The 18868-nt window shown below is 35.9% G+C and overlaps 1 protein-coding gene across 5 annotated transcripts in view; it reads right to left on the bottom strand.

Moving 5' to 3' along the window:
• The window catches only part of TAX1BP1 (Tax1 binding protein 1), an 82802-nt gene that overhangs the window by 20183 nt on the left and 43751 nt on the right, over window positions 1-18868 (bottom strand). For 3 of the 5 annotated variants that reach the window (XM_044246284.1, XM_044246288.1, XM_044246286.1), the window contains exons 9-14: window positions 14550-14774; window positions 13860-14006; window positions 12304-12427; window positions 10965-11071; window positions 7732-7857; window positions 5076-5147 (exon numbers count right to left, since the gene is read on the bottom strand). In XM_044246284.1, coding sequence (XP_044102219.1) covers window positions 5076-5147; window positions 7732-7857; window positions 10965-11071; window positions 12304-12427; window positions 13860-14006; window positions 14550-14774 — 801 coding nt within the window. The remainder of the gene's footprint in view (window positions 1-5075; window positions 5148-7731; window positions 7858-10964; window positions 11072-12303; window positions 12428-13859; window positions 14007-14549; window positions 14775-18868) is intronic. The other 2 variants (XM_044246285.1, XM_044246287.1) reach the window with 1 other exon arrangement.

Below are 18868 nucleotides of genomic sequence, written 5' to 3'. Positions count from 1 at the left end.
GTAGTTATGAATAAATATTTAGAGGGAAATAGTACGCATTCTGGGATATACTTGAAAATACCTGGAGAGAGAAGGGAAGGTAATTATGCACAGATAAGACCACCATAAAATAAAACAATTACTGATGCTGGATGAGGAGTACAACAGAGTTCATACTACTCTTCTATTCTCACATGTTTAAACATGTCCAAAAAGAGTCCAACAAAGTAATAAGTAGGCAAGAATATTTCTGGCAAATGAAATGAATGAGGGCCATAAGAAAATAAAGCAATTGCTGAGCTATAAAGCCTGGGGGACTAGAACATTTCTCAAACTGTGGTTCCCAGAGCAGCAGCACCGGAACTAAGAAATGCAAATCTCAAGCCCCACTACAAACCTACTAAAACAGAAACTTTGGAAATGGACCCAGGAATCTGTTTTAACAAGAAATATAGGTGATTTTTTTAAGTTTAAACATTTTTTTTAAAGATTTTATTTATTTATTTGACAGAGAGATCACAAGTAGGCAGAGAGGCAGGAAGAGAGAGAGAGAGAGAGGAGGAAGCAGGCTCCCTGCTGAGCAGAGAGCCCGATGCGGGACTCGATCCCAGGACCCTGGGATCATGACCTGAGCCGAAGGCAGAGGCTTAACCCACTGAGCCACCCAGGCGCCCAGTTTAAACATTTTTTTTATTAACATATATTATTAGCCCCAGAGGTACAGGTCTATGAATCACCAGGTTTACACATTTTACAGCACTCACCATAGCACATACCTTACCCAATGTCCACAACCCCACCACCCTCTCCCTGATTCTGATGCCAGTTCAAGAACAACTAAGAGAGACTCTACAATAGAGGACAGTGAAACAAGACATTGTAGCCTAAGATGGGAACAGTGAGAAATGGAGGCCAGTCATACAAAATTATCATATGTTATCTTAAGAATTTGGGGTTTCATCTTAAGGGCAGAGGAAGCCCATTATAGAGCTTTAAGCAAGGGAGTGACCAGTTTTATATTTTTAAAGGTTACGCTGTGTTTTGAATAACCACCTAAATCAAGAGGAGAGAAGGGGAGTGACTTCATGGAAGATGGCAGAGAAGGAAGTGTGTCTGTTCCTTGCTCTATTAACTGCCAACAAAATGAATCCTGGTATCACTTGAGTACCATGGAAACCAATCTCTATCCACGAGGTGACTGAGCCCCATCTGACACCTCTCACAAGAGAGGTCTAAAGCCAGAGGACCCAGTTAAGCCACACCTGAATTCCTTACTCACAGAAGCTGTGAAATAACTAATTTTGAGCCATTAAGTTTTCGGGAAATTTGTTAATACAGCATAATACAGTCACTATATTATTGTATGTGATTTTAGCCATTTCAGTAACTTACAAATGATTATAATCACTCAGGACTATCTTTATCCTGCATAAAACATCAAAATAAATATATATGTAGATATAAAACACATTTTATACATAAATATGAAGGGATATAATTATATAAATTCTATATAATCTTATGTATAAATTATACATATAAATCTTCCAGATAGGATTTATTTTATACAGGTAAAATACAGAAAGTATCTTGACTGCTTCTCTCTAGCATTAGCTAATCTCTCTAAAGCACAACATACACTTATAGCTGGGTTTCTTATTAACAATACTGAAAGTAACTCCATATTTCAAAAAGTTGTCTGAAACACTTGGAATATATTTTTCTTTCTTTCTTTTTTTTTTAAAGAAAAAAGATTTACTTACTTGACAGAGGGAGTGAGAACACAAGCAGGGGGAGCAGAAGAAGAGGGAGAAGCAGGCTCCCCGCTGAGCAGGAAGCCTAATGTGGGGCTTAATCCCAGAACCCTGGAATCATAACCTGAGCTGAAGGCAGACTGACTGAGCCACCCAGGTACCCATATATATATATATATATATATACTCCTTGCCAACTTCTTGTCAGATCTGATTAAAGCATTGTTGTTGTTGTTTTTAAGATTTTATTTATTTATTTGACAGAGAGAGATCACAAGTAGGCAGAGAGGCAGGCAGAGAGAGAGAGGAGGAAGCAGGCTCCCTGCTGAGCAGAAAGCCCAATGCGGGACTCGATCCTAGGACCCTGAGATCATGACCCGAGCCGAAGGCAGCGGCTTAACCCACTGAGCCACCCAGGCGCCCCTAAAGCATTGTTGTTTTCACTTTCCAATACACCTGACCAAAACCTCATACCAGAAATTTTTAAAAACCATTTTCTCACTCTTCATTTGTTCTAATTATCTTTAATCCACTGTTTATTTGCAGGAATCTTTTTAACCCCCTTGCCGTTTTGTATTACCACACACTGAAAAGGAAAGGGGAGAAAAGGGGGGGTGAAGGAAGGAGAAAAGAAAAAGCTATCTGAATATGCTCAAGTGTAGGAGACAGAGGGGGGAAAAAAAAACTTCAAACAATCTCAAATTCTATTCTTAACAGGCATCTTTCTCAGAGTGATATGGCCCTAGCAATTCTCAAACTGTTTCATGTGGATCATCAGATTTAGCAAATGAGTAGATATGTGTTGGTATTGTTGGACACCAGGATTCTCAGTGTGGAAGGCGTGTATACAAATAGAAAATGAGGAAAGCAAGTAATAACCATGTGGAGTTCGACCAGAACTCATGATATCTAAAAAATAATGTTTCTTAGTTCTGCCCACTAAAAAGATCTAGAAGCAAAGAGCACCAGTAATCATGGACACACCTAGGGCTCATATTTTCGTTTATAAATACCATCTCCCACTAGTAAAGAACCAGAAACTTCTTGGAAGAGAACTAATTCTTCCAGGGCTGGACCAGGGCATCTTTCTAGCTTTTAAAAAAAAAAAAAAAAGACAATTCCAAAGATGAGTTAAGAAGGGTATAAGACGAACTAGAATATCTTGCAATGCCAGAAAAGTATTATGTGCTAAAAAAATCAACAACATCCTTTTGATACTAGGGCTTATCAGGGACCAGCGTGAAAATGCTGCCACTGACCAAATCTAGGAATGTGGGAAAATCAAACTAAGAACATAACAAATTTCTTCCTCAAAGATTCTATTTATTTATTTGAGAGAGTGAGAATGAGAGAGAGAGAACACGAGAAGGGGAGGGCCAGAGGGAGAAGCAGACTCCCTGCCAAACAGAAAGCCTGATGCAGGACTTGATCCCAGACTTCAGGACCACGACCTGAGCCAAAGGCAGTCCCTCAACCGAGCCACCCAGGCACCCAAACATAACAAATTCTAAATCCAGTGACCAAAGAGTTCATACTGATGACTGTCAAGTAAGAAGACAGGAAGAGAGACATAGTGTGTGCACAGAAAAAAGAAATGTAAGCACTGGGAACTATCAAGCTCATGACAGTAGACACAAGATGCCCCAAATTCTTGCTTTTGCTTAGAATCTTGAATTTTATCATTGGCAACAAATACTACCAATTGTTTTTCCTTTAACAGGCTTGCTTCACTTCTTTTCAAGAAAATACCTGCCAAATACCCTACTCTGAATAACCAAATTTTGTCTATTAGTCATTCTTTTTTTTTTTTTTTAAAGATTTTATTTATTTATTTGAGAGAGAGAGCATGAGCGAGGAGAAGGTCAGAGAGCGAAGCAGACTCCCCATGGAGGTGGGAGCCCGATGTGGGACTCGATCCCGGGACTCCAGGATCACGCCCTGAGCCGAAGGCAGTCGTCCAACCAACTGAGCCACCCAGGCGTCCCATATTAGTCATTCTTTTAACATGGAAATGATACATTATGAAAAGAGCAGCTAGTGCAGCTCACAACCCAAACAACTGCACAAGTGCTTCACCTTAAGATAACCATCATACTTCATTAGGTAAAAGTGCTTTGGGGGATCTCCCAATTTCATAACACAGAATGCTAAAAAGATGTACACTCCAAAGTCAAGCTTCAATAAGATTATTTTACTTTTCATCATAAATGAAACTGGATTTTTTTTTTAAACTGTGAATGCAATACTTAAGATGAATATGGTAACCATACCAATGCACTTTGGTGCAACTGCCTTAATTCAAAACATACCACTGCTTACACACCAGCATATAAATGTAACACAGGGGTGGGGGGACATATATACATATATATACACATACATATGTGTGTGGGGGGGTGTGTGTAAGTAACAGGAGGAAATAAAGCAAATAACTGTGAAATAGTTTCATTTTATAGACCTCTAAAAGGGGATGGGGACCCCCTACAGGAGCTCAAACCACATGTGGAGAAATGCTGTACTACAGCATGTTTTGTATTATAAATCTATGCTCTGTTTCAATGTCAGGTTATGCTACAAATCATTAAAATGTCTAAATTGTTTCCTAACACAAAAGAAAACCAGATAGACATTATGTATAATTTTTAATTTTTTTTAATTCCTGAATTTAAGCATTATAAAATCTGTTTACTATTAAATACAAAATACGTAAGTTAAATTTCAACACTTAAGCATTTTCCTCGTGTAAAGTAAAATATTTAAAAAATATTATTTAGGGGTGCCTGAGTGGCTCCAGTGATTAAGTATTCAACTTGATTTTGGCTCAGATCGTGACCTCAGAGTCACGAGATCAAGCCCTACATCGGACTCTGAGATAGGTGTGGAACCTGCGATCTCCTCTCTCCCTTCTCCTTCTGCTCCCCAACTCTGCAAAATTATTTAACTGAAAACATTCTCCACTATGAGTACTAACATCTGTTTTCAGTCTTTATTCATTTAACTTTTTTCAAAACCACCCTCACATGACTCTACGATGGGTGTCTTCATAAAGCTGTACTGTCATTCACTGTCATGATTTTTTTTTAAATGATTTTGTTTATTTATTTGGGAACATGCGCAGGCATCTCCCCCCGCCACACCACCCCCTTCCATGCACAAGCAGGGGGAAGAGCAAGGATATCAAGCAGTCTCTGTGCTGAGAGCAGAGTCCCACACACACAGTGAGACTATGACTTGAGTGGAAACCAAGCACCAAAAACAAAAACAATCAAACCAAGCACCAGACACACATAAACAGACACATAGACACCCCTGAAAAGATTTTTGAAGTACACTGTTCAATACCTTTTCCCTGGAGAGGTTTTCCAAACGAGAAGTTAGACCACTTATTTCTTTGTCTTTCTCTGCCAACTGAAGCTGAAAAAAGAAATTATTAATCTTTTTCACTATCTACTCTCTCCTTACACACCAAGAGTTAAGTCTATACCATTCTATCAAAATTCCTATTACCACAGCCATGTATTTTTCTTGGTGTATTTCTTTGACATCTCTAGGTTACTTCTCATTATTGACCAACTTCCCTTACTCACACAACTTCTCCCACAATATCATCCTCTCATGATTTTTTTGTGTCTGCTTCTTCTTCACAATTAGAAATGAGAGTGTTCTCCAAAGTTTCTTCTTCGGCTTCCCACTATATTCCCCCCAAAACTCTCTTTTTTCTATGCCTTCACGACTATAATCCTCAGGGTAAAAAAATCACAAGTATTAACTCACATGGCATGTATCTTTCTTCCCCAAGTTTCAAACCTCTTTTTAACAGATGGGTGACATGTTCTCAGTGTTCTTTCCACACTTTAAGGGCAAAAGGCCCCAAACCTTCTTTTCTTACTTTTGTTAACAGGTATTACCAATCTCAGAGTCCACTGTGACTGAAGCTAGGAAGTTTTGTTATAACACTTACTCCTCCCTCTTCTTCCTCCACTCCCCAACATTTTCAGTCTCTTAAGTCATTCATTCACTTAACCACATTATGAATACAAACACAAACTTATTTTTCAATTATTTTTCCCTAAGGATGCCTTTCAAAACTTTCCTTGATACACTCATAGTCTTGTTCAATTATAAGTCATCAGATAAGCACGCAAGGGGGTGCTCTTTACCAAGTAATTCTGAAACTACTTCTAATTTTCTTACCTTCAAACACCTTCCCACCTATAAAATCCTCTCAGGGTTACCCAACTGTTTTCAGAAAGACCTAATGTAGTTGGGTACCTTTGCTCTAGGGAATTCTCAGGAGCAAAGAGCACCCAAAATCCATTTTAGGACCCCCAAAACTGTGACTTTGATCTAGTTTTTAAGTCCAATCTATTCCACCACAGAAATTAGAGTCCTATTATTCCAGACTGCCCAAAATTTCCAGGCTATGCTGCTCTCCACTTTTCACCTCCAAACTTATATAAATGTTTTTCAATCTGCTTGCTTCTTTCTTTTCCCAGCTCTGCTTCCCCTTCCTTCCAGTTTGGTCTTTCAAAGGTTGGATTTCTTCATGCTGAACTCCTAAATATTGCACTGGAAACAGCCCTATGATACTTCATTAATTAGACTTACCATTCATGTAAAACATCATCCCATTTTGCCTTGTCTAGTGAGTATCTGTTCTAAACAGTACAAAATAAGGGAAGGACACTAAATAAAAAGCTATGCACTTATACCAGCTGCATAATCTATAATGTTTAATTTGGATGCTCACTTTTATCAGGAACTAAATGAACTAAAAAAATAAAAACATTAGTTTCTCACAGGATTGCAGGTGATTATCTGGGTTGTGAATGTCAAAGAGTTGTGAGTATCACTATTCTACTTCTAACAATCCCTATTAGATTATAAACTCATAAAGCATATACAGCACTGTGCCTTACTTATTTGATCACCCACATAAGAGCTAACATAGTGAGCGCCTGCTAGCTCTCTCTACATAGCAGGCTTTAATTTTACTATTTTTTCTAGTCAATATGCAAAGATAAAAGTTCATGTAAATTAGTATTCACACTTAATAAATATTAAGGGAAGCAGCCAGCCATTGAAACAATATCCACAGGGTTCTCAGAAATAATGATCTCATGATTAAAAGTTTGGAATTTTCATTCTGATAGTAAATGAAGATAAAGAAGAACTACCAGTAAAATTACCTATAATGTGCCACCTTCTTCAGCCCTTAGGGGGAAACCTAAATTCTTAGTGCCTTTAAGAATACCACATTTAAAAATTAGATCGTAAGTACAATTAGCTATAGTATAGCTAAGTTAAATCATTTAGAACTTCCTGGTCTTTAGTCACACACACAATATGCAAATTATAGTTACATATCTATTTCAAAATATGTTAACATTATACTTTATTCCTTAAAACAAAAATATTTTCCTCCTAATTGGCAGAAACAGCCTGCTAATTTTTTTCTCTTTCTTACAAATATCATTTACCATTTGGGCTTGTTTGTTGCCTAATGTTACACTGGCAAAAATAATCTTAATTAAGATTGTATCACTTTGCAGTATTTTTTAGGATCACAAGTAACACATCTGGTGATCACTTAATAACTTTTACATAAATTTTACTGATCATATATTACTATGCTCCCACAAAAATGTAAAGGCCCTAATTTTACATACACGTTCATGTTTGTTTCTAAGTGAACAGGATAATGAAATGATCATGTTTCCTTAGAAACTAAGCATGATTTTAAAATATAATTTTAATTAGCCAACTGAGTGCATAAAAATTAAACCCACAATGGCAATGCACAGGAGTATTTATTTTCTCAGTTCATCGTTAATTGACTAAATACACTCAACTAAATACGTAGTATATTTTTATTTATACACAAAAATACAAATTCCAATTACCTATACTGAAACTGTCCATTAGATTGGTAAAAATTAACATATTCGCAAAAGTACCAAGTACACTGTGGTTCAAGCTATACAAATACCAAACTTACTCTGTAACTGTCCTCTACTTCACTTAATGCTAGTTTCACACTTTCAGCAATCTTCACTTGTTCTTTCCATTTCAGTTCCATTTTTGCAAGTTCATCAGCATACTTACTGCATTTTGTTTTCTCATCCTAAACAAAATTAGCATAATTACCAAAAGATTTTAAATCCAAGTAAAACCAGTATCTATATAAACATATTTAGATGTGCTGAATGTTTCATTATAACACTGTTTTGTTTTTTTTTTTAGGATTTTATTTATTTATTTGACAGAGATCATAAGTAGGCAGAGAGAGAGGAAGGAAAGCAAGCTCCCTCCTGAGCAAAGAGCCCGATGTGGGGGTTCAATCCCAGAACCCTGGGACCATGACCTGAGCCAAAAGGAGAGGCTTTAACCCACTGAGCCACCCAGGCGCCCCTCATTATAACATTGTTTTAACAGAGTAAACACTGAAATAACCAAATGTTTAAAAAGAAAACCCAAACAAAAAAAACAAAATGTCAGTGGAAGATGGGACAAATCCTTTTAAATCTCTAAAATTGAACAGTATATATTTAAAAGAACACAGATCTACAAATTAACAAGTAAAAATGTCAAGATACATTAGCTGAAAATAGTATACTGCAAAAACCAGAATATATAGTATAATCCTATTTTTAGAAAGTTAACACAATTTTTTATAATCTCTATATAGTGCTGTGTAGAAAAATATAAAGTATTAATATCTCTTATCTCTTGGAATCAGGATCATGATGGTACCTTTTACCATCTGTATTCTTTATTTCTATACTGCCGTAAGATTTCATAATAAGCATTTATTACTTCTGCAACGGGAAGAAATAAAAACTAGTATGATTATAATGACAGCTGTTTCCAGACACTGGAATTTCCTGACCAAGATAATCTCTAGGCTGACTTTTTTTTCCTTTTTTAAAGATTTTATTATTTATTTGACACAGAGAAAGAGAGCGATCACAAGCAGGGAGAGTACCGGGGGAAAGGGAGAAGCAAGTTCGGGGCTGAACAGGGAGCCCGACACCAGGCTCAATCCCAGGACCTGGAAATCATGACCAGAGCTGAAGGCAGACACTTAAAAGACTGAGCCACCCAGGTGCCTCTAGGCTGACTTCATATACACCACTTCTCCTCTACAACCCAGAATGTTACAAATCATGACAAAAGGGTAAATTGGGGTTCATTTTTGAATGTCTTATATTCAAAGTAAAAGTTTTAAAATATGCTTTAAGCAATACAACTGAGGAAAAATCTTTAACAAATGCTAGATCAAGTTAATATCCATTACAATACACACCATACATCACACCACACACAAAAATAAAATGAAACAGACCTAAATGTGAAATACCTGAGACTATAAAACTTACAGAAGATAGGAGAAAATCTTTAAAAGTTGGATTAGGTAAATATTTCTTAGAACAGAATGGAGTGTGCTTAAGATTAATTCTCATTCATTCATGTTCGTGTTCGTGTTCTCTCTCGTTCTCTCTCTCTCTCTCTCTCTCTCTCTCTCTCTCTCTCGGGGCGCCTGGGTGGCTCGGTGGGTTAAGCCTCTGCCTTCAGCTCAAGTCATGATCTCAGTGTCCTGGGATAGAGCCCTGCATCAGATCTCTGCTCAGCAGGGAGCCTGCTTTCTCCTCTCTCTGCCTACTTGTGATCTCTGTCTGCCAAATAAATAAAATCTTTGAAAAAAACAAATAATAAAATGAACTCAATTTTTAAAATAGCAAAAGATCATAACTCTCCCAATAAAAAGGAATGAACTATCAATATAAGCAACATGGATAATTTCAAATTAATTATGCTGAAAGAGGACCAAAAAAAAGTATAAAACCATCTGACTGAATTTACACAAACTGTACAAAAGGTAGGACTGTGGGGGGGAAACACCTTGAGGAAATTTTTAACTTTAGCACATTTTATCAATAACATTATAAAATGACATTTTAAAAAATATTCATCTAGAATTATTTCACACTTGATGAAAAAAGTTTAGTCCCTTACAAACAACTACTCCAAACTCAAGGGTAAAACTCTTCTAATCAATCAATTCTTCTACAAAAGGAAGGATCCTCTGAAGCAACGAAAATGTTTAAAATTTAAAGGATTTGGGGCACCTGGGTGGCTCAGTTAAGCATCTGCCTTTGGCTCAGGTCATGATTTCAGGGTCCTGGGATCCAGCCCCATGGGCTCCCTGCTCCCTTTCCCCATCCCCTATTCATGCTCTCTTGCAATCCCTCTCTCAAATAAATAAAATCTTTTTAAAAATAAAGTTTAAGAGATTAATTATTAAAAGGCACTGACAAAATGTTTTAAATCAATCACTACAGTAACACTGAACTAATGTATGAACTTCATCATTCTATAGTTCTAAACATCCTTTCCCTCTCTACAGGCATGGAGAAACATACACAAAAAAATGAACAAAAATCTCCCACACAAACACAAAACACCTTTGCCTCCCTTCTCCAAATCAGGCATAAATGAGAAGCATTTTCCCTTTATCCTTTAAATACTCCAGGAGTGAACCCTACCCAAGATAGTTGGAAAACTGAAATGAATGAAGAATACAGTTCAAAACAGTCAAAATAGTTAACATCATAAAGGCAATAGCTCATCTGATTAACATTTTCTTTTTCCACTTTGTAAATCTGGTTACTTTAAGATATCCTAAAATTCTTTGCTGTTATAGTAAATGTAAAAAAAAAAATACTTCCCTTTATGAAGTTCCAAGTTCAAGGATATATATTCAATGTATTCTTATAAGACAACAAACAAAAATAACCAATCTCAATTAATCACTTGCCCAATACCAAGAAAGGACACTAGGTCAATAGAAAATTTTAGGATCATGATTTTACCCACAGGCCTACATGAGCAGATACACAGAACAACCCCCTTTCATCATCCCAAAAGCGAAACTAAGAGGGCACACCTGGGTGGCTAAGTCAGTTAAGAGGCAGCCTTCAGCTCAGATCATGATCCCAGGGTCCTGGACGGAGCCCCTGATGAGGCAGCCTGCTTCTCCCTCTCCCTGCAGCTCCCCCTGCCTGTGTTCTCAGTGTCAAATATCTTTAAAAAAAAGGCGGCGGGGGGAGCCTAAGTAAATGGGTATGGGAAGGGGTGGTAAACACACCCAGAATTTAAAGAAAAAATCCAAACAACAAAGGTAAGTCGTTATATCTAAAAAGTCTTTCATTTACAAGAAAGCTAGCTTACCTGCAAGAGTTGTCTACATTTATTGTATTTTTCTGTTTTGTCAGCAATTTCTTTGGTCATTTCACAGACTTGTCCCTTTGTTACCATCTCAGAATCTGTCTCAGCTACTACAAGGCAGAAAATATTATAATTAAAACTTATTTTTGCCCCTTATATTATCCTCCTGTTCAGAATGACTTAAAGGTAAGTATACTGTGAAACAAATAGAATACTGAAGGAGAAAAATATTTGAGAACATCTATTCATACACTAAATAAAGAAAGATAATATAAATTCTACATGGGAATTTTTTATATGTTTGGCCAGAAACAAGTTCATATTCAATAATGAAAAGGATCATTATTTTTTTAATTAACTAAAAATAGTTCTTAAATGGCACACTTGTTTTCATATAACTGAATAGACAGGGTAAGTAGAAATCCACACTCTCTGAAAAAATCACTTTAAATCATTTTTCTAGTCCTTCATTACTATTCAAGTCTTATTAAGTAAATAATTTACACAACACCACTCTAGATGCTACAGAGTTTGTACAGAAATGGGAAGTCAGGATCTTATTCTACAGTGGCTGAATATAACTAAATATTTAATAGCATGGGAAGTTTACAATACATTTAAAAAGTCTAAAACAGCAATTACACCAACACTATAGAAGGAAGTATATTTTTATATACTCTAGTGCCAACTTTCATTATTGTCAAGTGTTTAACCTAAGGTGAAAAAAAGAAAATCAGGCCAAATGAAAACCTAGAGTTAATTCAAATTTTTCATGTTGTTTATACATTCACTATGTCTTTCTAATCTGTTCTCTAAGTTAATAAACTAATAATAATTTAATTTTTCCAACAGGTACACTAACCAGAAAGTACCCTAATGATCCAAAGAAGTTTAAAAAAAAAAAAGGCAGTAGTAGCAGCAGTCATAAAAAAAAAATAAATAAAACCATCAACAGGGGATTTATTCCCCCCCACCACACAGAACCGTATAATTAAAGTTCCATAAAAATTCCATAGATTTTAGTGGGCTATTAATTAAAAATTCAATCACTGATTTTTGTCCTATAGCCTAACTGTTGCTATAAGCATCTAAGCTTACAAACTATAGTTCATTTAATACTTCTGAATATTCTCAGGAAGATAAATACTAGGTTCACACATTTTGTATATTTCACATGCATGACTTTCTTACTTTTTGACTCCTACTTTATCACTGCCTTAATCCTCTCACAAGAATTTTTAGAAACTCCCTTAAAATTCATATACCTGGAACAAGGCAGTATAAATAAGTATCAATACTTGTCAAGGCAGAACACTACATAAAAGGTCTGAAAAATTTTTACCTGCAGAAGGTGGTGGCTTTACATCTATAGGAGAGGCAGTAGTAGCTGGGTCTGTGTTTATAGAGGCATCATTCACTTTTTGCTGACTCCCAATTTTCTTTGTTAAGACACTGTTGCTATTGGCCTATGCAAAATATTAACAATAAATTATTACAGGAGTTGTGTTTCCTTCCATCAGTAATTGCCATAAAGAAATCCAGAGAAGTCCATGAAGCCGGTATTGTCTTGAAGACCAACAAAAACCAAAGGTAACACACATCATTTTACTAACTGACCTAAATGTTACAAAAGAGAAAAACTTTATTTTGGTTTTCCTTGTCAAATCATCAAAACACTACCCCAAAAATGACACAGAAATCTCCTAGGTCACCTACTACAAAGTCGTTAATACACTTAACAGGCCCCAAACCCAAACCCATACATGTGGGTCAAACTCAAAAGCATTTCTAGTTTACTACATCCATTTCTGTGAGAATATCTGTACTGGGCACCTGGGTGGCTCAGCTGGTTAAGTACCTGACTTCAGCTCAGGTCATGATCCTGGAGTGCTGGGATTAAGCCCCATGCTGGGATCCATACTTAAGAGGGGAGTCTGCTTCTCCATCTGCACTCCCCCACCCCACTCATGATCTCTCTCTAATAAATAAATAAAATCTTTATTTTTCAACCTGAGCTGAAAGCAGATGTTTAACCAACTGAGCCACCCAGGCACCCCTAAATAGAATCTTGGGGGGAAAAAATCATTTGAACCATACAGAATACAAATAAAACCGTGTTTACAATAAATTTTGAGAACCTCGTATCAACTACAGATTTTAAATATGGTTCTCCACTTCCAGCATTCTATTACATAGCAAACCTTATATTAGGTACAATTTAAGGACCCACATTAAAACACGCATCAGAACAGAAATAATTTCTTCATTAAATCTGCTTACCCACTCTCAAATGGAATATAAAACAACTAGCTAACATTAACTCTTCCTAATCTAGTGATTATGAATAGGATGGAAGAACCCAACAATGAAAACTGAGAAAATATCTATTACCCTGGGGATAACCAATGGTGAACCACACTGAGGACAAGCATCACTGTTGTAAGGAGCAATCCAATACGTATAGTTTTTAAGTGAAGACATTTATCAAGAATTTAGAGGAAAATGGTCAAGTAAAAAGGACCTCGCTCCTGTTTTCTTTTGCCTGCTGCTGTCCTTGCTTTCTTTGTTGGTTTTCCAGCAAATAAAAACTCCAAATCAAAAAAAATATGTATCATTACAATATTAGACCAAAGACTTCAAATCAGACCAATGACGTCAAATCAGCAGAGATAAATTTTATCCAAAATGTTGATATTTAGAGTATTATAAATCTGGGGGCACCTGACTGGCTCAGTTGAAAGAGTATATGACTCTTGATCTCAGGTCATGAATTAGAGGCTCATGAGGGGTACAGAGATTACTTACATAAATAAGTAAAACTTTAGAATATTATAAATTTGATTTGTAAACAAAAATAGTGATAAAAGAAGTATCAGATATACATTAAACTCTCCTTACTGATTGGTCTGAAAGTTTGTTTATTTGTTTTTGAAGCCTCTGGCACTCCTTGAATTTTTCTTTATAATGATCTGCTGCCATCTGAAGACGAAGTTTCAAATCTTCAACTTCTCTTCTCAGTTCATGTTCCAGTGTATCAGTCTTTTCCTATGACAAAAATACACACACACTTCCGCTTTAAAAAAAAAAAGTTAAAAATCTCCTATCTCATAATGTAAAAGTAAATCCCAACTTCATTTTTGCTTTTTTCTGGCTTTTAATTTTTATTTGTTTTAGAGTTTTGGCAACAGAGCTACATTAGCTCCTAATAAACCCAGCTTTATATTCTTAGGACTAAGGCTCATTAAAAAACTAGAGAAGAACAATCTACCTCCAGAGGAGTAAGTATTACCCTGTTAAATAACCATAATACCACTTTATGAAGCTAATAAATAAGAAATTCCAAACAAAGCAATATATAACTGACATCAGAAAGTTTAACAATAGAGCAGTTCTTACTAACCATTAGGCATTAGCCTACCTACGTTTTCCTTAAAGTTACATTAATTTCCACTGAAGAAGTTATAATGACTAAATGAAATGAATAGAAATTTAAATTTCTGTGTAAGGAATCTGACCTATTATGACATACCTATTAAGCTTGTAGTGAGTTTTTGATCAAATGAATAATCAAAATTAACCCACTTTTACCTGGTCTTTCTTCACAGAGTTCAGTTTAAGTTCTGCCACTGCATCAGCTAACTGCTTTTTTACTTTCTCATTTTCCAAGCGTGCAGTATGCAGATCTGCCATTGTTTTATCTCGCACATTTACAGCATCACTAAGTTCTTTAGCCAGAAACACAACTTCTTGCCGAGTTGCCTGAACCTGCTCCTCTGCTTTACGAAGTTGCTCCTTTAAAGAAAAGGTATCCTCCTGAAGAAAAGTAGATAAATATATTTACAATAAAACCATTAAATAAAAAAAAGAAGCAGAAACCATTTTTAATACTTCAACACATCCAAAATTTTAAATTGGTTTTTTGTTTGTTTGTTTTTGTTTTTTTTTAAGATTTTACTTATTGGGGCACCTGGGTGGCTCAGTGGGTTAAAGCCTCTGCCTTCGGCTCAGGTCATGATCTCAGGATCCTGGGATTGAGCCCCGCATCGGGCTCTCTGCTCAGCAGGAAGCCTGCTTCCCCCTCTCTCTCTCTGCCTGCCTTTCTGCCTACCTGTGATCTCTGTCTGTAAAATAAATAAATAAAATCTTTAAAAAAAAAAAAAAAGATTTTACTTATTGACAGAGAGATCACAAGCAGGTAGGCAGAGAGAAGGGAAACAGGCTCCTCGCCGAGTGGAGAGCCCAACGTGGGGCTCTATCCCAGGACCCCGAGATCATGACCTGAGCCGAAGGCAGAAGTTTACCCCCTGAGCCACCCAGGTGCCCTAAATACTATTTTCTACTCATGACTTTGATGAAGCACATAAACCTATAAAAAAACATAAGGACTCTGTGTTACAGTCCCCATTTAACAACCCAATGCACTCAGTATCTCTACCACATTAAACACACGAAAACTGAAGTTCAGAAGTTAAGCAACGTGCCTGTATTTAAAAGCCCTGGCTTAAACGGAAATACAAATGAAAGTTCCTGTCCCCAAAAATCTCTAAGAGCTGTAACTATTGACCCTCATTTTTTATGATTACCAATAAAAATAATTTCAGAAAGTTCTCTGTAATTACAAAAATTCTGGTTAAAAGAAGTCTCCTATTAGCTAACCTAAAACATACCCAATGTAACATTAATATACCATCACATATCATTATGAAAACAGGACAGATTTAGAATTTCATTCTAAAAACAAAATACTGATATGCAAATAACAAAGATAAGGTACTGGGAAAATGAAAAGTAATTAGCCCCTCTTAACAAACCTAAAGTATCTTTAAAAAGTTAAAACTGAGGGGCGTCTGGGTGGCTCAGTGGGTTAAGGCCTCGGTCTTCAGCTCAGGTCATGATCCCAGGGTCCTGGGATCAAGCCCTGCATTGAGGGAGCCTGCTTCCTCCTCTCTCTCAGCATGCCTCTCTGCCTACTTGTGATCTCTCTCTGTTAAATAAATAAAATATTAAAGAAAAAAAAAGTTAAAATTGATTTAAAAAAAAAAAAAAAAACAAAGAAGGAGGGGCGCCTGGGTGGCTCAGTCAGTTAAGCATCTGCTTTTGGCTCAGGTCATGATCCCAGGATCCTGGGATGGAGCCCCATGTTGGGCTCCCTGATCAGCGGGGTGTCTGCTTCTCTCTCTCTCAAAAATAAAATTTTTAAGAAAGAAAGAAAAGAGAAAAAAAAAAGGAAAGAAAAAGAAAAAGTTAAAATTGCCATTCCTTTAATATTAGGACCCCAACAAATCCAGTTTATTCAACTTTCCTATTTTTATCTCTGTACTAAAAACAACAAACTCAGAAAAAGTGCAACCCATTCTTGGGTTTTTAAATTGTTAGCTCCTGGGCACCTGGCTGGCTTAGTTGGTGGAGCACATGGCTCTTGATTCTCAGGACAGTGAGCCCAAGCCCTTGTTGGGCATGGAGCCTACTTAAAAAATAAATAAATAAAAATAAACTGTTATCTCCTTAGAAGGAAATGACTATGTAATGCTGAAGTGGAGGAAATCTTTGCAGATATGATATTAATAGATCTATGTAAATATCATCAGTTTCTCTGTCAAAAGGAAAGATAACAAAAAACCAAAAGAAATTGTTTGGAATGTATTTTTTAAAAAGGTACAATAATACTCTGATAGAAATACATTTTCTAATCAGTAAGGGAAAAATTCTCCAACCCCCCCAAAAAAAGCCCCCCCCCAAAAAAAACCCAACCCCAAAAATTGGGGAATGGCATGACTGTGAATTTTTTTTTTTTTTTTTTTTTTAAAGAAATGGCCAGGGACGCCTGGGTGGCTCAGTGGGTTGAGCTGCTGCTTTCAGCTCAGGTCATGATCCCAGATTCCTGGGATCGAGTCCCACATTGGGCTCCTTGCTTCACAGGGAGCCTGCTTTTCGCTCTACCTGTGCCTGCTTGTGCACTAGCTCTCTCTCTAATAAATAAATAAAATCTTAAAAAAAAAAAAGTGATAATAATAAAAGAAATGGCCATTATGCATATAGAAATATATTCAACTCATCAACAATCAAAGAATTTAAAATAAATACCATTTTATTTCAACTGACAAAGATTCAAAAACCAGAATAATTCCAATATTTGAATGACTTTAGGGAAATTAACATTTATAAACAAGTGGACTATGTACCTGGTAAGCAGTATAAAGTTTATCAGAGTTTTGCAACATGCACAACCTTTAAAAAGCACATTAACTTTCGGTCTAGCAACTTTATTTTCATGAGTTTCTAAGAAATTTATTTAGCTTTACAGGGTTGCAGTACAATTATTAAAATGAAAAATTATTAAAAATAGAAAATATGTAACATAAGAATTTATTATAAATTCTGCAATATATCCTTTATACAATGAAAGTCTCTGTTCCCATTACAAACATAAGTATATACAATGCTGGGATATTTTTTTGAAAAGCTATTTAAAAGTAACTATGAAATTTATTCTGATATGTACATATGCCTACGTAACTGTACAAGGAGGTTTACTGCAGCACGCTTATAAAAGCAAAGGACTATACACAACTAAAAACAACTACATACTATGCAGCTGTTAGTGAACGAGGAAGATCTATATGGGTTCTCATACTCATACAGAATGTCCAGACACTCTATAAAATTTTTTTAAAAGGTTTTATTGTTTTTATAAAAATATAAATTCTCTATGTACCTCCATAGATTTCTAGGAAAATTAAAAATTCTGTAAGACATATATGGGAAAGGATAAAGGTTACTTTTACTTTGTACCCTTATATATTATTTGAATTATGTTATAACCATGACCTTATACTGCTTTAAAAAACAAATTTTTTTGCATTTTAATGATTAATGGGGCTCCTGGCTGATTCAGTTGGTAGAGCATTTGACTCTTGATCTTGGGGTCGTGAGTTGAACCCCTGTTGGGCAGAGAATTTTTTTTAAAAAAGTTTTAACAATTAAAGAGTCAATTTTTCCAGGTATTTCTATAATTGTGATTTTCCTTAGAGGTTTTATTTAGAAAAAAGATGCCTAGAGGGGCGCCTGGGTGGCTCAGTGGGTTGAGCCACTGCCTTCGGCTCAGGTCATGATCTCAGGGTCCTAGGATCGAGTCCCGCGTCGGGCTCTCTGCTCAGCGGGGGACCTGCTTCCCTTCCTCTCTCTCTGCCTGCCTCTCTGCCTACTTGTGATCTCTCTCTGTCAAATAAATAAATAAAATCTTAAAAAAAAAAAAAAGATGCCTAGAGAAAATTTTACCATCTTAATAAATCAAATGTATGTTTTACCTCTGTGTTTGCAATGTGCTATATTAAAGACAGGGTGTTAATCATTAATTCTAAATGTGATGCACAACTGATGTTTTAGGTGTTACAGTAATTGTATCTGAGTATATTTAACAGTAAACTACTGCAAATGATGTAATACTCATTCACAAGTGTTAAGAAATAAGTCAAAGTAAAATTGCCCAGTGTAGTATTACCCAGCCATTTAAAAAAAAAAAAAAAAAGTTCGAAGATCTCCATGAACTGATGGTGGAGTAATTTTTTTCAGTTTCTATTGTTCAATATTTAAAATGCAAGGTGCAAAAAGTATATATAGCATGGCAGCTTTTTCCTTTTTTTGAGAAAGAAGGGAATATGGAGGGATGGGGTAACTGGGTAATATAATGAGCACTGGGTATTATATAAAGACTGATAAAGCATATACCTCTGAAACCAATAATACATTATACGTTAATCAATTTAAATGAATTTAAATAAAAATGTTTAAAAATTGAAAAAGAAAAAGAAGAAAGAAGGGAATAGAAAAGAGTGCCTGCACATGCACATGTTTATTTTTTTTTTTAAGGTATTTATTTGACAGAGATCACAAATAGGCAGAAAGAG

Source organism: Neovison vison, chromosome 4 (assembly GCF_020171115.1).
Source record: "Neovison vison isolate M4711 chromosome 4, ASM_NN_V1, whole genome shotgun sequence".
In the NCBI taxonomy this organism is placed as follows: domain Eukaryota; kingdom Metazoa; phylum Chordata; class Mammalia; order Carnivora; family Mustelidae; genus Neogale; species Neogale vison.
This window is presented reverse-complemented; position numbering and strand designations above follow the sequence as displayed.